The sequence below is a fragment of the Pristiophorus japonicus genome, chromosome 3 (assembly GCF_044704955.1).
Source record: "Pristiophorus japonicus isolate sPriJap1 chromosome 3, sPriJap1.hap1, whole genome shotgun sequence".
In the NCBI taxonomy this organism is placed as follows: Eukaryota; Metazoa; Chordata; class Chondrichthyes; family Pristiophoridae; genus Pristiophorus; species Pristiophorus japonicus.
In genome coordinates this window covers 269278396-269303161 of record NC_091979.1, presented here as the reverse complement: position 1 = coordinate 269303161, position 24766 = coordinate 269278396, and the positions used below count along the sequence as shown (strand labels likewise).

The following is a 24766-nucleotide window of genomic DNA, read 5'->3' as shown; positions in this document are numbered from 1 at the left end:
GAGTCCTCCTCACCGGTGGGCTTTTGACACTTCGCTGGTTCCACTGGAATGAGTGACTGAGCCAATGAATATTGCTCGGCTATTTGAATGTGAGGGAACAAAGTCGCTGAACACAATTTTGTCCTCGCTCAATGTCCATATACTCCCACTTCCAGCAAGTGTCACTGCACAGTAATAAAGGATGAGAACCGTGACTGAGCTTTACCCTTGCTAACCCAGAGAGACCAACACCAATTGCTTGAACCACGACTCTGTCTGAGATAAGTTAACTGAGCACAAACTGGAACCTTATTAGGCTATATGACTACACTCTTTGAAAAACTGAGTCAGTTATTAGGAGAAATATCTGGAGAGTCTCGAGACTCACCATTCGAGGCAGGGAAGCGAGCTACCTCTCCCTGCGAGCCCAGAAATGGTTGCAACCCAATTTGTAGGAAATTACTGATTTTATTTTTTAAATCCAGCCCTAGTACAAGATTCTTACCTCTTTTTATAGTAGACTGGTTTCTTTGAAGCTTTAGAACTAGGAGAGCACTTTGGCAGATAGGGCATACAACTGAAAACTTGAGTTGGAGAAGCACATGGATCATTTTCACTATACCAATTGGTAGCAGGAACATCAGCTGAATACACAGAAGAATTGTGGGTTACAATTTTCAGACACTGGTATACATTCTATATAAACGTAGTATAACATTTTACATGAAGCAGCATGTCTTAACAGAACAGGTTGTGTGCACATTCAATTCTATGTATTTTTCATCCATGTACATAAGGCATGTCAGTACATCATGTGAGTAGACGCATAGAACATAAGAATTAGGAACAGGAGTAGGCCATCTAGCCCCTCGAGCCTGCTCCGCCACTCAACAAGATCATGGCTGATCTGGCCGTGGACTCGGCTCCACTTACCCACCCGCTCCCCATAACCCTTAATTCCCTTATTGGTTAATAATCTTTCTATCTGTGATTTGAATACATTCAATGAGCAAGCCTCAACTACTTCCCTGGGCAGAGAATTCCAAAGATTCACAACCCCCTGGGAGAAGAAATTTCTTCTCAACTCGGTTTTAAATTGGCTCCCCCTGTGCCCCCTAGTTCTAGTCTCCTCGACCAGTGGAAACAACCTCTCTGCCTCTATCTTGTCTATCCCTTTCATTATTTTAAATGTTTCTATAAGATCACTCCTCATCCTTCTGAACTCCAACGAGTAAAGACCCAGTCTACTCAATCTATCATAAGGTAACCCCCTCATCTCCGGTATCAGCCTAGTGAATCGTCTCTGTACCCCCTCCAAAGCCTTAAGTAAGGTGACCAAAACTGCACGAAGTACTCCAGGTGTGGCCTCACCAATACCCTGTGTTGCAGCAGGACCTCCTTGCTTTTGTACTCCATCCCTCTCGCAATGAAGGCCAACATTCCATTCGCCTTCCAGATTACCTGCTGCACCTGCAAACTAACTTTTTGGGATTCATGCACAAAGACCCCCAGGTCCCTCTGCACCGCAGCATGTTGTAATTTCTCCCCATTCAAATAATAATCCCCTTTACTGTTTTTTTTCCCCCAAAGTGGATGACCTCACATTTTCCGACATTGTATTCCATCTGCCAAACCTTAGCCCATTCGCTTAACCTATCTAAATCTCTTTGCAGCCTCTCTGTGTCCTCTACACAACCCGCTTTCCCACAAATCTTTGTGCCATCTGCAAATTTTGTTACACTACACTCTGTCCCATCTTCCAGGTCATCTATGTATAGTGTAAACAGTTGTGGTCCCAGCACCGATCACAGATTTCCAACCCGAAAAGGACCCATTTATCCCAACTCTCTGCTTTCTGTTAGCCAGCCAATTCTCTATCCATGCTAATACATTTCCTCTGACTCCGCGTACCTTTATCTTCTGCAGTAACCTTTTGTGTGGCACCTTATCAAATGCCTTTTGGAAATCTAAATACACCACATCCATCGGTACACCTCTATCCACCATGCTCGCATAAACAATTCACTTCACATTGAACGTACTCTCTATATACCAATCACCTTTAAAGGTAACTGATTTCTGCATTATTTATAATACTACTGTATTCTATAATATGATTGTCATAGTCACTTTTTTTTTTTTTAATTCATTCATGGGGATATGGGAGTTGCTCATGCCTAATATCCCTTGAGAAGGTGGTGGTGAGCCACCTTCTTGAACCGCTGCAATCCATGTGGTGAAGGTACTCCCACAGTGCTGTTAGGGAGGGAGTTCCAAGATTTTGACCCATTGACGATGAAGGAACAGCAATATATTTCCAAGTCAGGATGGTGTATCACTTGGAGGGGAACTTGCAGGTGGTCGTGTTCCCATGCACCTGCTGCCCTTGTCCTTCTAGGTGTTAGAGGTTGCAGGTTTTGGAAGTGCTGTCGAAGAAACCTTGGCGAGTTGCTGTAGTGCATTTTGTCGATGGTACACACTGCAGCCACGGTGTGTCAGTGCTGGAGGGAGTGAATGTTTAAGGTGGTGGATGTAGTGCCAATCAAGCTGACTGTTTAATCTTGGTGTTGAGCTTCTTGAGTGTTGTTGGATCTGCACCCATCCAGGCAAGTGGAGAGTATTCTATCACAATTGCTTAATTGCTGATTTCAGAATGGATGTTGGTGGTACAGGAAGCTCATTGTGAACTTTCAGCTATCACATTAGTTTTACCAACTCTGATCAATACAGTTTTGGAGATCTAGATTTAGTATGTAAGTGCTGCATAAGATGGATGAAGAATTACTAGATTTTGAGTTGCAGCTTCACACTAACTATGAGCTGCACTAACAAAGCAAGTACATGGTGCTCACATATGCTAGCAGCCCCTTTCAAATCTCAGCCAGTACAATAATGAGCATTAACTAACATTAAAAAGGGAAGTAGATATATACTTAAAAAGGAAAAATTGACAGGACTACAGGGAGAGAGCAGGTGAGTGGGACTAATTTCAAAGAGTCGGCACAGGCACGATTGGCCAAATGGTCTCCTTCTGTGCTTTTATGTATGATTTTATGATAAAGGGTTTATCAATATTTTGATAGAAATCAGGTCAAACACATATAATAATCTCTCAGAACAGAAGCATACAGAAGCTTCTCACTCCAGGGCTGTCTTACCTGTCAATATTCTTTGTAATGACTCATTGAAGCAGACTTGAACTGCTTTCGTAGCCTGTGCTCTTCCCAGCAAATCAGATCCCAAATGCATTGTTTTCTGATAACGATTAGTGTTGCCAGCTTGTGTACGTAATTTGTCAGTTAGTGAAAGCTGGATAGTAAGGGAAAAATAGTCATCTTTTAGAGCAGGATGCTATTTATGTACAACATTGTAAAATAATTATTCTGACATTATTGCATAAACTGAAAGTAACAAATTTTATTTGGTTAGGAAAGAAAATAAAACTTGGGAGCTTTTTTTTGTAGATTAACCTTTTCTGCCAGCAATTCCCATGTATTGCTGAACAATAAACACAAAGTTCCCAACTCATGGCGAAAGGAATTGGATTCCCCTAGTGGCTCAAGGGTAAAAGCAATACCTGGAGTGGCACAGATTCACATGGACCAAGAATGTTTCTGGTTTGATCTGTGGACAATGTTGCATTACCTCAGCTGGGACTGCAGTTGGAACGATGCATTTGGTATTAGTGCTCCGATGTAGGGAAAGAAAAAAATCCTGGGTTCCTGCTACTGATGGCAATCAAGTGACCCTTCCTAGAAAGTGCACGTCTGTTGATTTCATGCTTCCCATGATTAAACAGACTGCGGACACTTCCTGTGTAGGCTTAAACGTAAGGACTGGCCAATTACCCGTTACTCAAGAGCTACCAGCATTCTATGAAACAAGGTCCTCAAGTTTTAAGAAAAGGAGTAGATGTAAATTTGTTGTATGTCATTTGTTATCAGACCCAATGGGCTCCAAGTGTGATTTCCAAAAATGTATTACTGAATTAGAAAGGGATAGAAAATAGCAGTAAAGGAATTCGAGCACTCAATCCATGAGCTACAACGTAGAAAGAAATATTGGTGAATCTCCTGTCTCATTGCTCAGAAGTAAAAAAATACATATTTTAAAAGGACACAAATAAAAGTAGATGGGTAGAATCCAGAAAATGACACTAAGCAGCTAGAGATAGATATAGATCGGGTAAGGAGCTGTTGGAAGCTGCTGCTGCATTATTCCTCGTTTTGCCTTGCTTCCCCACTTTTTCTTCTTTCCTTCTCTGCTTTTTTCTAGCCTCTCTTCTGGCCCTTTAAGTTTTTGACTTTTATCTTTTTCCCCTTCCCTCCTTAGTTTGATTTTTAACTTTCTCCTGTTCTTTTCCCTTTATGCTTTCTGTCGTTCTTCTTACACTGCTTTTATTTTCTAAATTGACTATTAAATCTTCTGTGGCACTGCCCATAGCATTTTAAGAGTGCGGCTTGGGTGAAGATCAGAGTTTCAGAGAAAACTCAAAGGAGCAAAGTTGAAGGAGATAGATGTCGATATATTAAAAATCAGCCACACAAAAGTTCAAAAAGTGGTTCTAAAAGTTCAAAATTTACAGGAACTTCAAAAGGAGATGATGCAACAGGATGGAGGAGATTCGCAGGTCTCAATTGTAAAATCTAAGATCCTGTGATATGGACAAAGGAACTGCAACAACGTCATCTAGTGGACAGAGACCTGAATCCTGTTAGCCCGCTGTTCACCAACATAGACAGAGACTTAGTATTATCAGTGTTGACTGGAATGTTGCTATAATCATGCTAAAAATCATGACAAGCACGTTCAGGACAGGAAATGTATACACAACTGCACTATATGCCTCTGCTGCCATGATTCTGTTCTGCTCACATTATATACTAATGTTCTGTTGCTTTTCAAGTTTAAGGAAACCTGTTCCAGCCTAAAACCCATCCTCCACCTGCTGCTGCTACTGATTGAGCTTTAGGAATATACTTCAGCGCACTTTTGACATGTTGGGTCCTAGAATCTGCTTTCTGCTGGGGCAAGTTCCATTTCTACATTGGCTTCTGGGCTTTACTTTGATCTCCAACTTCGCTACTGCTTTCTATTGAGACTAATTCTGGATTGCCTCTATTCCCGTACCTGGCCATCTTCGGGTTCAGTTTTCTGCTCCTCCGCTCGGACTTTTCACTCTCTGCTAAACTCGCTTTGATCCGTCTGAGCTGGTTCCCATTCTGGTCTGGGTTATGCTCTCATGCTGCTGAATAGCTTCTGCTGCTTCATCTGTTTTGCTGCTTTCTACTTGCTTCACATGGTCACTGCACTGGGCTAGACCGGCTCCTCAAATTCCTGTCGCTGCGCTTAATCTTATGTGCTCCTCACCTCCATACTGCTGGTCCTTGTATTGGTTTGCTCGTCTGCACTCTGCCTTGGCTCCCTGAACTTAACTGTTCTTGCTCCAAAGGTTTTCACTCCCACTGCTCCTCGTTTATCTGCTAGTGCACATTGGTAACATCTGCAGCCATTATGAATGTCCGGTGAATCCCTAGATCAACCTTGGCTGGCTCATGGTAGACTCTCCACTGTTCCTTGACCCGCTGATGGACAGTACAGTGCTCGACTGGCTAACCTTCAGCAGCACACCCATTAATACTCTGCCCCTCAATGAATCCTAGATTCATTCCCTTTCCACAACTGCCTCTAAACCGGACAAAGTCGTGGATATTCCATGCTGACTCCACCCTGTCGACATGTCAACTTCATCCCACCAAAGGATCTTAGCCTTGAAATTTGGACACTTTGCAAAATCAAGCGTACCACATGGTATGTTGCCTACCTGGTGCCAGGGGACATCTCGAACTGGCTTGAACGGATATTGGAGAGGGAGGGGGAGGATCCTGTCATTGTAATCCATGTTGGAACCAACAAGATGATGGAGAAGGCTAGAGGTTCTGTTTGGGGATTACCAGGAACTAGGAGCTAAATTAAAGAAAAGGACCTCATGTGTAATTGACATACGGATAAGCTGATCGGGGAAGTTGCTAAAAGGAGTGGTGTGGGAAAGAGGGGTTCCATTTCATGGGGCACTGGCACCACTATTGGGACAGGAAGGAACGGTATCATTGGGACGGGCTCCACCTGAACCGGCCTGAGACCAGGATCCGAGCAGAAAGGATAAATAGGGCAGTCACAAGGACTTTAAATAGGAAATGGGGTTGGGGGAGGGCTCATGTGGAAACTGTAGTAAAATAGTAGTTCAAAAACCATCGAAATGGAAGAGAATGTAGCAGTCAGAAATTGTGCTTTAGGCATGACAGGTAAAAGGAAAACTAAAAGATGCAATGTGATTAAAGCAGGAGAGAGAAATAAGAAACATGTGAGTAATATATTAGAACTGAAGGACAGGCTAGGGTGCGTGGCCAAAATAAGCATTCTTTATACAAATGGACAGAAAATCAGGAATAAACTAAATGAACTGCAGGCGTGAATTCAAATTGGAGGGTATGACATGGTAGCCACTATTGAGACATGACTTCAAGACGGTCCAGACTGGGAACTAAATATACCAGGTTAAAACATCCAGAGGAAATATAGGGAAAATGGAAGAGAGTGGGGAGTTACATTAGTGATTAAGGATGAAATAATTTTAATGGTGAGTATATAAAAAGAGATATGTCGGCAGTGGAGACCCCAACTATTTACAATCTAGATTAACGACTTGGAAGAAGGGACTGAGTGTAACGTAGCCAAGTTTGCTGACGATACAAAGATGGGAGGAAAAGCAATATGTGAAGAGGACACAAAAAATCTGAAAAAGGACATAGACAGGCTAAGTGAGTGGGCACAAATTTGGCAGATGGAGTATAATGTTGGAAAGTGTGAGGTCATGCACTTTGGCAGAAAAAAATCAAAGAGCAAGTTATTATTTAAATGGAGAAAGATTGCAAAGTGCCGCAGTACAGCGAAACCCGGGGGTACTTGTGCATGAAACACAAAAAGATAGTTTGCAGGTACAGCAAGTGATCAGGAAGGCCAATGGAATCTTGGCTTTTATTGCAAAGGAGATGTAGTATAAAAGCAGGGAAGTCTTGCTACAGCTATATAAGGCATTGGTGAGGCCACACCTGGAAAACTGCATGCAGTTTTGGTTTCCATATTTATGAAAGGATATACTTGCTTTGGAGGCAGTTCAGAGAAGGTTCACTAGGTTGATTCTGGAGATGAGGGGGTTGACTTATGAGGAAAGGTTGAGTAGGTTGGGCCTCTACCCATTGGAATTCAGAAGAATGAGAGGTGATCTTATCGAAACGTATAAGATTATGAGGGGGCTTGACAAGGTGGATGCAGAGAAGATGTTTCCACTGATTGGGGAGACTAGAACTAGAGGGCACGAGCTTAGAATAAGGGGCCGCCCATTTAAAACAGAGATAAGGAGAAATTTCTTCTCTCAGAAGGTTGTAAATCTGTGGATTTCGCTGCCTCAGAGAGCTGTGGAAGTTGAGACATTGAATAAATTTAAGACAGAAATAGACAGTTTCTTAAACGATAAGGGGTTATGGGGAGCGGGCGGTGAAGTGGAGCTGAGTCCATGATCAGATCAGCCATGATCTTATTGAATGGCGGAGCAGGCTCGAGGGGCCGTATGGCCTACTCCTGTTGCTATTTCTTATGTTCTTATGGATAGAATTGAGAAATAGGAAAGGATTTAAGACTGTAGCAGGAGTTGTGTATAAGCCCCGTGTGAAGTGCTAGATTGTATAAATGCAGAGATTAGACAAGCATGTAGCAAAGGCAGAGTGGTTTTAATGGGGGATTTTTACTTTCATATAGATTGGGATAAGCAAATGAGCACCTGTCAGAAAGGTAGTGAATTTCTGGCATGTGTCCGGGAGAGTTTTCTACAACAATATGGTCCTAGAGGCAACAAGGGGTCATGTGATATTAGATTTAGTACTGAGTAATGAGCCAGATTTAGTTAGCAGCCGAAATGTGTGTGAACATTTATCCAATATCGATCATAACATGATTGAGTTCAATGTAGTGTTTGAAACACGAAACAGCTACAAAGATTCTAGATTTAGGTAAGACTGACTTCAATGGGATGAGACAGAGACTGTCCACAGTAAACGGTGCAAATCTGTTAATGGGTAAAACGACAGATGATCAGTGGGAGATGTTCAAAAAATAATTTACGGTGATACAGAATCAGTTTAAACCCAAGTGGCAAGCGCTCTACTTGCCAAAAGAAAACAGCCGTGGACGACTAAAACTAAAAGAAATAGCATACAAAAATGCAAAACATAGCACAGATCCTGGTAAATGGGAAAGATACAAAGAACAGCAGAGTCAACAAAGCAGATAATAAGAGCTACAAAAAGGGAGTACGAAAAGAAATTTGCAAAGCATTTTTACAATTATATTAGGAAAAAGAGGGTAGTCAGGAGTAATATTGGCCACTTAAAAACTGAAAGCTGTGATATTTGTCAATGATAATAAGTAAATGGCAGATATGTTGAATAATTACTTTGCGTCAGTATTTGCAGTAGGAGAGGATAGCATGCCGGAAATTCCAAGGAAACTAATATTGAATCAGGGACAGGGACTCAATAAAATTAAGTAAAATAACAGTAATGAAGAAAATAATGACACTAAAGAGTGACAAATCCCCAGGACCAGATGGTTTCCATCCCAGGGTTTTAAAGGAAGTAGGTGAGCACATTGCAGATGCCCCAACTATAATCTTTAAACATTTTCTCGATTCAGGAACCGTTCCTTTAGATTGGGAAATTATGCATGTCATTCCGCTATTTAAGAATGGCGATGAGGGAAACCAGGGAATTATAGACCAGTTAGCCTAACATCTGTTGTTGGGAAACTGCTAGAGTCTGAATACACTAGTGACTGAACACCTCAGAAATTTTCAGTTGATCAGCATGGATTTGTGCAAGGTAGACCTGACAAACCTGATTGAACTTTTTGAAGAGATGAATAAAGTAGTGGACAGGAGAATGTCTATGGATGTTTTTTAGATGGACTTCCAGAAGGCATTTGATAAGAGACCATTAACGAAGATAGAAGCCCACGGAATTGATGGCAAATTATTGACCTGGTTAGGAAATTAGCTGAGTGGCAGGAGACAAAGAATAGGGATAATGGGGAGGTACACAAATTGGCATGATGTGACTAGTGGTGTCCCGCAGGGATCGGTGTTGAGGCCTCAACAATTCAGATTACAGAATTTGCCGGTAACACAAAGATAGGCAGCACTGTAGGCAGTGTAAATGAAAGCATAAAATTACAAAGGGAAATTGATAGATTAAATGAATGGGCAAAACTGTGACAAATGGATTTCAACGTATGCAAATGTGGGGTCACCACTTTGGACCTAAAAAGATTGAACAGAGTACTTTCTAAATGGTGAAAAGCTAAAAACAGTGGCGGTCCAAAGACATTTAGGAGTCCAGGTACATATATCATTAAAATGTTATGAACAGGTACAGAAAATAATCAAAACAGCTAATGGAATGCTGGTCTTTATATCGAGAGGACTAGAATACAAGGAGGTAGAATTTATGCTGCAGCCAAAGATAGCCCTGGGTCGACCACACCTGGAGTACTGTGAGCAGTTCTGGGCACCACACCTTAGGAAGGATATATTGGTCTTGGAGGGAGTGCAGCATAGGTTTACCAGAATGATATCCAGAATTCAAGGGTTAAGTTACGAGGAGAGATTACACAAATTAAGGTTGTATGCCTTAGAATTTAGAAGGTTAAGAGGGTGATCTGATTGAAGTTTTCAGGATATTAAGGGGAACAGATAGGATAGATAGAGAGAAACTATTTTCACTGGATGGGGATTCTAGAACTAGGTATAGTCTAAAAATTAGAGCCAGACCTTTCAGGAGTGAAATTATGACACAAAGGGTGATAAAAGTTTGGAACTCTCTTCTGCAAACAGCAATTGATGCTAGATCAATTGATAATTTTAAATCGGGGATTGATAGCTTTCTGTTAACCAAAAGGTATTAAGGGATATAGGCCAAAGGCAGGTATATGGAGTTAGGTCGCAGATCAGCGATGATCTCATTGAATGGTGAAACAGGCTCGATGGGCTGAATGGCCTACTCCTGTTCCTATGTTGACACGGTTTCCTCCCTGACCTCTATTCATCACCAGGACATGTCTCTCCTAAATTTCTGCTATACCTACTTAAGCTGAAATCCCTGTGTCCATTTGTGTGTGCACTTTAGCTGCCACACTGGACCAAAGTCCATTATTTCTCGTGTCTTTTTTTTTCTATTGATTCCTTTCAGATTGTTTATCTCTTGTCGTCTCCTTTTCTGTTGCCCAGTCATGCCTCATTTAATTTCTGTCCTCTCAAGAACTTTGCGCCGAATGCCACCACCCCACCAAACTTCTCATTTCTCCACTGTTTTACGACTCTCTAGCCGCCATCCAAGGTTTGAATCTCCCCGATAAGCTCAAAGATACCCTCGTTGCTTCTCTTGGAATTCTCTGAAAGGTCCATTGAGGCAGTTATCTGTCTCTTTACGAGCAGCTATCCAAACTGTCCCATCCTCCTTTTCCCCAACTTCCCACCGAGCGCACCCACTGGGAACCAACCAAACCAATCTCCATCGCACCGGTTCATCCCACCCACTGCTTAACTCTGCTAATGGATCAACAATCACTGCATCTCTCTGCATTTTGTTCCAGAATGTCTGTTCACTTACAAACGTGGCTCTTTCCATCCGTAACCTTATTATGACAGACTGCATTGACATCCTGACTTTGACTGAAACGTGGCTCAAGGATGGCAACATCTTGTCGATTAATGATGCCTCTCTGCCTGGCTATACTTTCCACCACCTGTCCCAGCCAAATCATCATAGTGGGCAATGTGGCCCTTATCACCAAATTACACTTTGGTCTCTCCCAGTATTCCGCCAATATCATCTTCTCCTTCGAGCATCTCATTATGTTCCACCCATCCAGCCTCTCCTTTAAAATCCTCGCTGTCTATGGCCTCTCCAAGCCCCAGCCAAGTTAGTCTCCTTCTCTTGGCCTCTACATTCAGTAACTCCTCAACTGTGATAATTTCAGTCTCCATCTTAAAGCCCTTTGCTATCTCTCCTCTAAATTCACTGCCCTTCTGTCCTCTATAAACCACTCCCTGTATACAAACCCTCCTACCCATATTCATGATCACCACCTTGACCCTAGCTATCATAGACAAGGCCATCTCTGATCACTTTATTATATCCCTCACCACCCACAACCCCCTACCAACCCACTTCCTTCTGATGCTACCCCTGAATAATAGTCTCCCACAAGTTATTTACGACTGCTCTTTCAAACTCCCAACTGCCTAGCCTTTAGCCCTCCATTGGCGATGATAGTTCTGCAGCTGCCAGTATGCTCAACCATTCCATCACCTCCACCTTTGATGCCCTTGTCTCCAAGGAAACCTTTCATTCTCCTATCCCAGTCACTCCCCCGAGTATGGCCTCCTCTCAGGTTTCTGCTTGCTCTCGTCCTGAATCTGCATTTTTCTCTAGTTTCTCTCCTATCTCCTCTCATGCTCTCTTAAAAGTTCATCTCACACACGAGACCCATCTCACGCTCCTTGGACTTTATTCCCACTAAACTGCGGATCACTGAACTTCCCTTCCTGTGCCCCATGTTAGCTGACATTGTAAACAGTTCACTCTCCTTGGGTATGTCCCGTTCCTTTTTAAAACGACCATCATCACCCCTCTCCTCAAAAACCCACCCTTAAAGCTGCAATTGTAAATGGTTCCCTCTCCTCAGGTACTGTCTCGCCTTTCAAAACCACCAACATCAGCCCTCTCCTGAGACAGTCTTCAGCCACCAAACTCGACTATTTCCATTAATTTCATCAATAAGGTTATGTTTTGGTTCATAGTCCAGTTATGAAAACTGCCTTGCTACTATGAGCTCAGATACATAGTATTAGGAGAAAGCACAAGAGTAAGCCATGGTAAAGATTTACTTATTTTAGGAATGTGTGTATAATAGCTTTGAATTTGGTGGAATTAACTATAACTTGTTTAATTTAAAGCATGAGCTTTCAAACCTTTATCCAGTCAAATTAAATGACAAACATAAATTTTTCTGGGAAGACAAAGTTTTTCTATAACATTTGAATTAAGTATGAGTACATACCTCACTCAGAATTTGGTATGGATTTTGCTGTATAAAATCTGATAGTGCTATATAAGGGGCTTTCAGTAAGGCTCTGCAACAAGAATAGTAACATGTGATTTTTGGAAGGTAATATATTGACATTAACAATTATTGAAGTCTGTTTACTTGAGGAGATATACATTATATTCTATCTAGATCATTAATCTACAATAGGCTTAGTACAAATATATTATTCTAATATTAACTGTCTTTCTACTGATCCAGTATTAGATAAAGCAATGAAACAACTATTCCTTCAAGTTTGCTTTATAAAAAAAAAATAAAGTAAGGCTTTTTTAAGTCTGTTCCCCCACCTTATGCGCTCGCCCCACTCCTGAAAAGCACCATCTACTGCATTACTGTGTAGTTTTCTATTTCTCACACCCAGTAAGCTTTTAGCATCTCAATTTGCTGTCAGATTACAGATAGCACTTTGTGATGGCCACATAACTGCTATGAATTGGGCTGAGTTGTCAAATCTTATCTTAACAGCTATAGGATTCTTCTGGCTATCAAACAGAAATAAGACTTTTGTTCTTGATATTAGAGGTATTTGATCCCAAAAAGGTGAAAATCCAATGTGCTAACTATGTGCCATCTATTCTCTGTGATACAAACTTGGATTGCAATTTCTCACATATAGTTTGTCGTTATTCTGGCCATAAACAGATGAACAAAACAACTATTGAATGGGGATCATAAAAAGAACACATTAACGTAACATATATTTTTAAATTACTTATTTAAAAATTTTAAAAATATATAATTAAACATTTAAAACAAAAATGTAATTATTTGAAAAATAAATAATTGTCTTAAAGGGGCTAAAAGAGATTCTTGACAGATCGCAAGTTATGGGGCTTCACGCGCAAAACCCCAGAACTTGCGCGGCCCTTGCAGGTACGTACACACCTGGTACGCACCCATAGGTTGTCCACATTTATGTTGGAAATTGTTACTGTAAACTAGTCATTCTGTAATTACACCTTTCTACCAGGTATAAGTCTTCAATTTCACCTCCTACTTCAGCTGCCTGCACTGCAGAGAAAGTGTAACATCCCCATCGACTCCTGGGAATCCCTGGCCCAATATCACCCAAAGTGGAGGAAAAGCATCCGGGAAGGCGCTGAACACCTCGAATCTCTTCGGCGAGAGCAAGCTGAAGCCAAGCATCGACAGTGGAAGGAGCGCGTGGCAACCCAGGCACCCCAACTTCCCGTTCCTCCAACCACCATCTACCCCACCCGAGACAGAGACCGTAGGTTTTGCATTGGACTCTACAGTCACCTGAGAACTCATTTTTAGTGTGGAAGCAAGTCATCCTTGACTCCGAAGGACTGCCTATGATGATATGATGCACTGCAGAGAAACTCCTATGCTCCAATCAACTCTACTTCTTTGCTTCCCAAATGCAAGGGTTATTTATATGTGCAACATATTTTAAATCTATATGTGCAACATATTTAAAATCTTACGTCTGTGCGTACTTCCAGTCAACTTTTTCCATTATAAATTCCTACGTCCACATTTATAATGGGAACTGCTGGTGTAAACTTGTTATATTGTAATTACACCCTTCCACTAATGGTGGCACAGCAGAGCATCAGTTTTGTATCTCTTGGCTCCTCAGGCTACATTGCAGAGAAATTCACATAACTCTGATTCACCTTGAAGACTTCACTTGGTATCAAATCCTATTGTGTAAAATCACAGGAGATCAACTAGTAATAATATAAAATCGAAGTATTCTTTAAGAAAAGTACAGAACAGAGGACTTAAGAGGACTGCATTACATTTGCATAACTTGGACTAATTATCCCCTGCGCACTAACCCGGCTTTACTTGAGGACTCTTGCTTTGCAATGCGCAACACCACAGAAGATCAACTAGTAGTTCTAATTATTCTTTTACTATAGTGGTTTTCAAAATGTCCTGGCCCTCTGCAAATATTGCACACCAAAAAGGTATGTTACAGAGAGAAAAAAAAGTGCTTTCATTTCAAAAAATGTTTTATTAGTACACAGCAATAGAAATAACAAAGCAAAAAAATAAAGTAAAATACAAAAATCTGATAAAATATCAGCAAGAAACAGTTTGAAAGCTATGCTATAAATGACAAATATAATGGGTTCAAGACACAATGAAAAAATTAACATATACAGAAAAGAGTCTTCATACTGCCGATTTAACTTTCTAGTTAATTACAGTATAAGACATTATTTATACAGAACATTCAATAAAGCAAACCACAATTTAACTTAAGATGGTTAACACTGACACTTTGCTTTTTTTCACCTTTTCAAAAGACTATACCCACATGATTACAAAACATTGTACTACCATTTCTAGCGTTATATGAACATAAGAAATAGGAGCAGGAGTAGGCCATACGGACCCTTGAGCCTGCTCCGCCATTTAATACGATCATGGCTGATCCGATCATGGACTCAGGTCCACTTCCCTGCCTGCTCCCCATAACCCCTTATTCCCTTATCAGTTAAGAAACTGTCGATCTCGGTCGTAAATTTATTCAATGACCCAGCTTCCACAGCTCTCTGAGACAGCGAATTCCACAGATTTACAACCCTCAGAGGGTTATGCTATGTACCACTCAACAATTTATCCACAAATTAACATGAACAAAAAATAAACTTTGCTAAAGGTGGTGTTCAAACACTCAATGGAGCCTCGAGCTATAAATTGGTAGGACATTAATCCCATTTGTATTGTAATAAAAACATGCAATAATTGTTGTTACCCAATCCAAGGACACTTTCTTCCAAATTTGGCAAAGAAAATTAGATGTGATAAAACTACCAAATACGCTTTGACAGTCTATTCTCCTTAGTGCTGATCGGAATTGAAAACCTCAAGAGTTTTGAGTTTGGTCACTTTTAACATAACAGGAGTAGGTCATTCAGCCCCTCGAGACTATTCCGCCATTCAATGAGATCATGGCTGATCTGTATTTTAACCAATCTCCCTACCTTGGTTCCATAACTCTCAATACCCTTCCTAACAAAAATCTATCAATCATGGTTTTGAAATTTTTCAATTGGCCTAGCCTCAACAGCTTTTTGAGAGAGAAAATTTCAGATTCCTACTACCCTGTGTGTGAAGAAGTGCTTCCTGACATCACCCCTTAACATCCTAGCTCTAATTATTATGCCCCTTTGCTCTAGACTCCCCCATCGGAAGAAATAGTTTCTCTTTATCTACCCTATCAAATCCTTAGTGTTTTGGAACATTAACTTTTGTCTTTTTTGGACTTTCAGATACCTTGACACTTTTTACAACACTATACATCCAAAAAAAGACAAGGTTCTAGTCCGAGAGGGGTAGCTATTATTTGTCGATGGAATCCCAGCAATAAATGAAGATAATTCTTAAGGCAGTAATGCATTTCTCACAGAATTATTCAGTAACAAATCAAACTTCAGGAACAAATCACATTTCTTCCCTCGCAACTGCTTCTGGTGCTCATCCTGAGGAGAAAGACCTGGGACCAAAATGGTGACTATCTCTTTTACAATTAGCTAAGGTTTGAGTCAGGTGGTGAACTGTTAGGGTGGGTGTCTCTCAATTTTTGTGCATATGTTTGGCAAGATAATCAGTTAAAAAGCAGAAAAGTGAGGCCATGCAAACATTGAACCAATCATAAAGCAGAAAATTACAGACTTAAAAAAATATAAAGACTGGGTTGCCTGATACTGATTGCCTGTATTAGGACAAATATTTGGTATATATTTTGTGTCATACAGGACACCATAGTTCTCATAGATAAGTATACTTTTCTGTTTATTCTTGCTAGCAAAGGAGGTGGGGAAGGGTTAGTGATAGGAGATGTGCATAAGATTCATGAGGATCTTGTATTTTGGAATGACTCCATGTTTTCTACCAATCTAGGGATTATGTTACATTGGTCTGGATTTATAGGATCATCATTTGGCTTCCAGATCTTGGAAGCAAAATCCCAAATAACCCGAAAAGCCATTCTCAATGGCAACTACATAATAACTCAGTAAGTTAAAGAAAACCTGCAGCAATTACTGTGAATCATGTTGTGCTTCATGTATGCCACAATTACAATTAATCAATTCATTATTTTAGTTAAGGCAAGCTTATATAATTTCTACAAGTTTACACGCATCTGTTAGACCAACTATCAATATGTCCCCAAAGAAATCCCAAAGCAGCCAATTATTCAAGTAGCTTCCAAAAAGACTGCAGAATCATCAAGAGTTAGCATACAGTTGTATATTAATGTCCTCCAACCACTTCTTAGTTATTCCCTCAGGGAAACTGAACATTGGTACTATAGATCAGTGATGGATAGTTAGGAACATAGGGGTCAAGTTTCAGCCTGAGTTGCTCCTATTTTTTTGGAGCAACTGGTTTAGAATGTTGTATCTTAGAAATTGCAATTCTCGGCATTTAGTTTGCTCCAGTTCTAGTCAGTGAGAACAGTTTCATTTTGGAACATATTTCTTTTTCTCAAAAGGGGGCGTGTCTGGCCACTTATGCCTGTTTTGAAAGTTTAGGCAGTGAAAACTTACTCCAAACTAATTTAGAATGGAGTAAGTGTAGATTTTTGTACGCTCAGAAAAACCTTGCCTACACTTTAGAAATCAGGCGTAGGTTACAAATCAGGCGTAGGGAACGAGGGGCGGGGAGGGGGGAGGGAAGTAATTTAAATTCTACAAGTATTCAACAGTCTCATATACAAATAAAGAGCCATCCTGAATAAAAAATTATAAACAAAGCAAATACAAAATATTGAATATTCCTACCTGTGTGAAGCTTCGAGCTACGGCGCTTCAGGCAGGCCTTCCTTCCATGTAGGAGACAGGGGCGGCATCAGTGGCTCGACGGCAGCCGAAGACACAGCAAGCAGCCTTCAAACTGTGAGGGTAACTGAAGCCATTCGGCCACGGGATAGGGGCGGTGGCAGTGGTTGACGGCAGCCGAAGACACAGCAAGCAGCCTTCGAGCTGTGAGGGAGGCTGAGGCCATTCGGCCAGGGACAGGGAGAGGCAGCCAGATAGCCAGTTTGAAACTTAAATTTGTAATTGCAGAATGGGTGCTGCATTGTCAACACCACGGATTATGCAATGGTTCACCAGCAATTCACTGCATAGGAGAGAATTGATTAGAGCTCACCGCACCAGGAACGTCATAGCCCGTAGGCTGATGGACAGGAGACCTTACCCACGTTGGCAATATAGAGCCAGGCGCTCGTACCTGGAGATGAGCGAGGCTGATTGTGTTAAAAGGCTGCATTTCCGCAGAGAAGTTGTCATTGAGATCTGTGATATGCTGAGAGCAGATTTGCATTCCGGAAGCAGAACGCCAACTGCCTTGTATGTTGAAGTGAAGGTAACAGCTGCACTTGCCTTCTATGCCTCGGGATCGTTTCAGGCTACAACTGGAGATGTGTGCACCATCTCTCAACGTTCAATTCATGCCTGCCTTTACCAGGTCACGGCTGCACTGTATGCATGGAGGAATGACTTCATCAATTTCCCAATGGCCGCACAGGCGATCCATGAGAGAGCTGTGGGCTTCTTCAGGATTATTGGCTTCCCAAAGGTACAGGTCTGCATTGATTGTACCCACATAGCCTTGCGAGCACCTGTGGAGGATTCAGAGCAGTACCGGAATAGAAAAGGTTTCCACTCCATCAACGTGCAGCTCGTGTGTGACGACAAGCAGCACATCATGTCAGTCGATGCGAGATACCCTGGCAGCACCCATGATGCGTTCATCCTACGCGACAGTGTTTGAGCAGCAGTCGGAAGGGCAGAGCTGGCGACTGGGAGACAAAGAGTACGGCTGACCACCTGGCTCATGACGCACCTATGCGTGACACAGACGGAAGCTGACTGTCAATGCAACATGGTGCACATTGCGACGTGCAGCATCATTGAGAGGACCATTGGCATAATGAAACAGCGTTTCCGATGCCTGGACCATTCCGGAGACCACTTGCAATACTCTCCTCAGATTGTCGGTCACTTCACTGTTGTGTGCTGCATGCTCCATAACTTAGCCATCATGAGGCAGCAGGAGCTGGTAGTGGAACCAGAAGACACACGTGAGAGTCCAGTGCCTGATGATAGTATTTTGGAAGAGCAGGATGAGGATGATGATGACGACGATCAGGAAAGCATGCAAATACCTGATGCCGGAGCAAGAGGTCGGAGGAGGGCCGTCCATCGTGCTCCTTTAACGATTGCTCGAGCCATGCGCCACCAGCTCATCCGTGAACGCTTCAATTACTGATGCCTGAGGGCTCTGCGACCACTGTTGCGCATGGACATGTTTATTCTTTGGAGTTGTTCCATTAACACAACACAACGTAGGAACATGATACAGTTTTAATGAAAAAATATTTTATTGAAAAGTTAACGTCACTGTAATAAAATATTTGTTGTATCAAACTTCACTTTTTAATATGACCCTTGAAGATCGCTTAAAAACTTTAAGATCACTTACAAGTTGTAAAGTTACAAAACAATTTCAAGGTGAAAAATCTTATACACTTAAGATCACTTGGAATTCAGGATCACTTTTTAGGTGCAAAATTAAATAAGATACAAAATGTGAGAGCATTTACATTATAAGATCACTTAAAAACCCTAAAATCACTTACAAGTTGTAAAGTTACAAAACTTACTAAACAATTTCAATTTGAAAAACGCTACTATAGCTACATCAAGAACAAGAACAAAAGCAGCAAAGAAAGGCTGCAACCATCTCTCACCTCTCATCCACATCTGTGAATGTTCACTTCTTCATGGGGGTGTCATTTGATTGATGGGGCTGTGTGCCCTTATTGCAGCAGCTACCTTCATGATGGCCTGTGCCATCATTTGCATGCCCTCCCTGACGGCCTGTGCCATCGATTGCACTCCCTCGGACATTCCCTCCCTAAGTTCCAGTGTCATTCCTGCTATTTTTCCCGTCAGGACTGTCACCTCTTCACCCACTGCACTGACGCTACCGATGAGTGATCGGGTAAGCTCATTGGTCTCCATACCCAATGCCACAACCTGAGCTGCATCTGTTGCACGCTGCATCTCAGGAGAGCGTGTCTCCAATCTCTTTCTCCTCTGCCTGGGTCTGCCTCGCGGCACCACTACACTGGGAGGCGTGGGCTGGGACGGTGGGGTGCTCTGTGTTCCAGACAACAGTACTCGAGTGCAAGCCTTGGGCCTGGATGGTGGGTGAATGGGTGTAAACTGCTCCATTATATCACCAGCACCACTGGGACCCGCAACGTCGGAATCAAAACCATGGAAGGTGGAACCAGAACCTATGCGAGTGGGAAGCGCAGGCTCGGACGGTGGTGCACTGGCTGTAAACTGCTGAATTACACCAGCAGCACCACTGGGACCCACAACATCGGAATGAAAACCATGGAAGGTGGAACCAGAACCTATGCAAGGGGTTGAAACTCTGATGCCCCTTAATGGGGGCTCATAAACATTAATTTGGAAGCTTTCCCCATAGACAGTCAGTCATCGCCGCCATCATCCAGTTTGGATCGTCCGCATCTGGTTGTACGGGTTCTTGTTCTGTATCTTCAGGATCCTCAGGGTTGGCAGCATCATCATGTTCTGCAAGATACATCAGAGCAGTCAAATGTTTAACAGCAAGGGAGGGGGCAGGATGGGTGGCATGAGTATTCTCACACATAGCAGGTCAGGCAGCAGGTTGATTTGAAGGGCCACGATACATTTTCAGGACTTACCCTCTTCCTCGCGTGCGGGCCCAGCTTGTGCTGTACTAATTGCTTTTCTCCATGTACGACTCTTCATAGCAACTACCCTCTGTTCCAAGGGTGTCAGTGGATGCAGATTGGGCGTGCCTCTTCCTGTTCGAGTTGCTTCCCTTTTGTTGTGAGCCAATTTCTTCTGCAAAGAGTAAAATATAACTTTTTACAGAGTGCGTCTTTCTGCAGGGTGGGACATACAGATAGTCACGTTACAATTACGATTACATTAAAAAATGAAAATATTACTTACACTAACTACTTGACCAAGGTCGTGCCATTTCTTTTTACACTGGCTTCCAGATCTCATGGTATGCACCACTGCGCAGTAATCTTCTGGAACTTGGTTCCAACGTTTCTTCATTTCTTTAGGTGGCACTTTTATGCAACCTCTGTTGCTGGTATCTAGCTCCTGCCATCTCTGCTCAATGAAGTTGACTAATATCTCCACTTCCTCATGCAAGAAATTCTTTGTTCTCGGTGGACGTTGTTCCATTGCTGTATTGAATTGACACTCTTATTTTTCAAAACACAGAGTCCTTAATTTGCATGCACCTATGCAGCATCTGTTCTTGAAGGTTAGCAGTGAAAAGCAGCACTCACTGATTTCAGCAGGTGATTTCTTCATCAGTGCTGCTAAAAGCACTTCTTCAAACACCAAAAAATCACCAAAATTCAATCCCAAGCCTTTCCAGAGGTCCACGAGACAAATTCTTTAAAAATGGCCGAGTGCCAATATTTATGGGCTCCAACGCGCACGGCTGCCGGCATGACGTTCTCTCATTTGACTTAGCCTCGCCCCCCTGCACTTGCAGAATTGGCACGACTCTGTGGCTCTGCTCCCCACTGATGTCTGCGCGCCGCGCTGAGCTCCGAGGGACCTGCAGGGAGCCCGAGAATTGCAAGGTACATTTTTGTCGCGCTAAAACGGGCGTCCATGTCGGGGCTGCGCCATTCTAGGTACGGCCTGAAACTTGACCCCATAGGAAGAAGAGTAGGCTATTTAGCCCCTCGAGCCTGTTCCGTCTTTGAATGAGATCATGGCTGATCTTCCTTTGTGTACAACCTTCAGAGTCCAGGGAGGAGTGGTGCATTCCTTTAGATGTGCGCTTATCAGGTCTAGCATCAGCAATTGGATTGATTGCTCCATGTCAGAATATTTCTTTCACAGGTAGATTCCCGGAGTTCTTTTTCCTTCATGCCTGCTGTGTCTTTGCTTCCGGAGGCAACATCTGTCATTTTAAGCTTAATAATGTTATTGAGTCTCAGGATTTTTTTTATCTTTAAGAATATTTTACAAATTTGGCAGGTCATAAAATTGCCAAAACATGTTGGGATTGCATGGAAAAGCTTTCTGTAACCTATGTAGGATTTAAAAAGCAGTTAATGTCATAAAATTAAGAAAATAAATCCAACTTTACTTCAAATGCTTTCCTAAAATTTAATTACAAAAAGGCAAAGTGCAGCTATTTTGGAATCTTCATTAATATATTACAACAGTTCAGAATGCATCTGATCTGGCAGGTGGAGTAAAAGAATACCAGATAACATAGCAAGGGGACAGTCAAATTACATAGATGTGAGTTCTGGTCTAAAATTTCTGACAGACATTCCTGATTTTCTCAGTGACATATTGCAACTGATTCATTGAATATGGGTGTAATTAAAAATCATGGCACCTATTTGTTTTCCAGCCCTTTCTTGGTTACATGCTCATAGAAACTTGTGCTGCGGCATTGTAGAATAGTGATGTGTGCTTTACTGTCAAATGCCTGAGAGAAGTGGGGTTTTCTTTTGGAAGTGTTCTGATCAGGCCGAGCATTTGTCTTCCAATAATCTATTGAATTACAGCTTTATAACTCCTTCTACAGCATTTATTACTCGACGTTATTGAGTTGAAATCAAACAGCTTTCCTAGATTGTCAAAACATCATCATCATAGGCAGTCCCTCGTATCAAGGATGACTTGCTTCCACGCCAAAAAGGATGAGTTCACGTGTTTCAATGAAGGATCTAATATTCCAGTTCCCAAACTACATCTTGAAGGGTGGAAGATGCCTGTGCGTGGATTTTTTTAACATGTGGTGGCCGTTGCACACCAGCCACCATAGGCTTGACAGAGCTAGGTCTTGTTCCAGTGGCCAGGATTAACCAGGAGACCAGCTCTGCTGCACGGAGCCCCGAACTAACTAACTCACTCACCCCTCCTCCTTCCAACCTTCCCTCTTCCCCCCCCGCCCCTCCTCACCCTTTCTCCTCTTCCCCCTCTCCCCTTCCCTCAATCTCCAAGTGAGGGCTCCCTCTCTCTCCCCACCGAGCCTCGGTCCCTCAGTGCGGCTGCGCTCGGTTGACGGCGCCATGGATTTTGACTTCAAGCCCAGCTGGGTCGACCAGGTGGAAGAGGAGGGAGACGAGGGTAAGAACTAGGCCACCGGCGGCGCCAGTTCCCCGGGCACACATGGCCATCCAGGGCTGGGCTCACTTCCGCAGCGGGCCCGGCTCATATCATATTCTCAACTTTATGGTCACCGAGTGGACCGGCGGGCTATTCAACTGTGGAAAGCATCGCGCCGATCCCTCATAACAGCATCTTTGCTTTCACAAACAATATTATATCACAGAAATGATCAATTGACTGTGTTTCAAGATAATTAAAAGTAATTATTTTACGAAATTGAAAAAGTAGTGGTTCTTAAAGTATGAAATAAGCAAATACACAATTGGGAATAACCCCTCTGGAGGAGTTGTGACATAGCTGCTAAAGGGGTGAAGTCTTTAACTATATGAATTTTTTTTAAAGTTCTCTATCACATTCCAACTATCCCACGAAACAAGCCTTCTCAGAAAAACGACAGATCAATTTTAGGAATAAAAAAAAAACTACAATACATTCATATTTACTTGGCAGATCAAATACATGAGCATTTAGTAGTAGTATTGTTGCAAGCTACTGACCATAAAATTCTACCAGAAAATAAACCATTCAGGTCGATAAATATACGTTGAAAGAACAGAAAATGCTAGAAACACTCAGCAGTTCAGGCAGCATCTGTTGATTTTCTGTTATTTCAGATTTCCAGCATCCGCAGTATTCTGCTTCTGTATTATTGGTGAAATTTGTGATGTTACAAGGTGTGTCCAAGCAGTTCTCCATTAGAAAGAACGAACTAGCATTTGTGTGTGTAATTTGGCTTTATACTGGTGACTGGGATTGGTGGCCCTGTGTGCAGCTCCCCAGCACCGACCGGTTTGCTGGGAGCGTGAGAAGAACTTCAGGCAGCTGCTGGAACAGAACAAAGTCCCGCTCTGTCGCCACACAAGAGAATCGCTTGACTTACGCTGAGCTCCTGGCCGCGGTTTTGCGAGATTTGGGCGGCGGCCTGGGATTGTAGGTCAGCTGCAGCGCCGAAATCTGCCGCTCAAGTTTCGTGCACGTTTCATTGGAGTATCTGGGGCTGTCCGCCATGCTGCTGCTGCCGCCGCCGCCGCCGCCTTTCTTCAATCCCCTCTCCCCCCTGACCGCTACTAATTTTTATTCGCTCCCTCCTCCTCACTGTTAAAGACTCCAGACCATCCCCAGCAGCTGTGTTGGCACCTTCACTCGGCCTGCTTTGCCGATGTGAAACAAGCGCCCCGTCGGCACGTGATACTGGTTTCCATAGAGACTAGAGACGCGGTCGCCGTGGAAACGAGAAGACAGCCTCAAACCTCGCGCCAGCTCCTGGAACCGCGCCCCGGGCACCGACACCTGAGGCCAGCGCTACTTCCTGCCATAAGCAAAGCGCGTTATGCATTACCAAATGTTCTCACTTCTGCATTCTCTTCGACCAATGCACATGCACACGGCCGCAACATTTCTTACTAGATTTACAATCAGGAAAGGAAGAACAGGCTGAGGGGTGACCGCATGGAGGTCTTTGACATTATGAAAGGTTCTGATAGAGTAGATACAGCGGGAGTGTTTCCACTTGTGGGGAAGAGCAAAACTAGAGGCCATCAATATAGGCTGGTCACCAAGATATCAAATAGGCAATTCAGAAAGACCTTCTTTACCTAGAGTGGTGAGAATATTGAAGCGAATAGTATAGATGCATCTAAGGGAAGGCTAGACAAGCTATAAAGGAGAAGGGAAACAATCTGTTCACCACCAAGTTTCTGGTAAAAATAATTTTTTTTTTAAACACCCCCTTCCCCGTGCCCATGGTGACTGCTATGAGTTGGCTTTCTCCAACCACTTTTTAATCGAGTTAACAGCATGAGCCAGTTTTCCATAAGCAGATTGTGTCCAATAAACCGAGACTTGCAACCTTGTGCAAGTCATGAATGGGTGCTGTGCCGAAAGATTAACATTTACCTTTTCTCTACAGTATTGTGCACCAGAGATCGAGGGAGGTGCCCACCGTGCTCTCCTGATAACTGCATGCCCTTACACCAGTTATCCATTGAGTACCCCTTCTCTGAATTTTTGCTCGGACCTTCATTTGCCCCCCCGCTCCCCCAGCAAATTGTTGCCGTCTCTCCAAACATTTTGCCATGTATCTATGCAAATTACTGTTCTGAACAGTGCACATCACCTCTTCATTGCAGGTGCAATTGTGCCTTGCCTAAAGGCCAAGAACCATGTCATCTACCCCCTCCCTACCACAAGACGTATGAAGTAACTTAGTAACAGAAACATTCATTACATTAGTTGCTACCCTTTTGCTTCTTTGGAAAACTTTAATGCCTGTACACAGTTCTCCTGTTAAGCCCAGGTCATCATCATCATAGCCAGTCCCTCGAATCGAGGATGACTTGCTTCCATGTCAAAAAGTTCAC

General features: G+C 42.7%; 1 protein-coding gene across 8 annotated transcripts in view; it reads right to left on the bottom strand.

Annotated features, from left to right (window-relative positions):
• The window catches only part of btbd16 (BTB (POZ) domain containing 16), a 183470-nt gene extending 159920 nt beyond the window's left edge, over positions 1–23550 (bottom strand). For all 8 annotated transcript variants that reach the window (XR_011592757.1, XR_011592758.1, XR_011592759.1 and 5 more), the window contains exons 1-4: positions 23287–23550; positions 12154–12226; positions 3138–3288; positions 485–623 (exon numbers count right to left, since the gene is read on the bottom strand). Coding sequence is in view for 5 of the 8 variants with exons in the window: in XM_070876693.1 (XP_070732794.1) it covers positions 485–623; positions 3138–3288; positions 12154–12226; positions 23287–23414 (491 nt within the window). In the remaining 3 variants the exon portion in view is untranslated. The remainder of the gene's footprint in view (positions 1–484; positions 624–3137; positions 3289–12153; positions 12227–23286) is intronic.
• Between the last annotated feature and the right edge of the window lie 1216 nt (positions 23551–24766).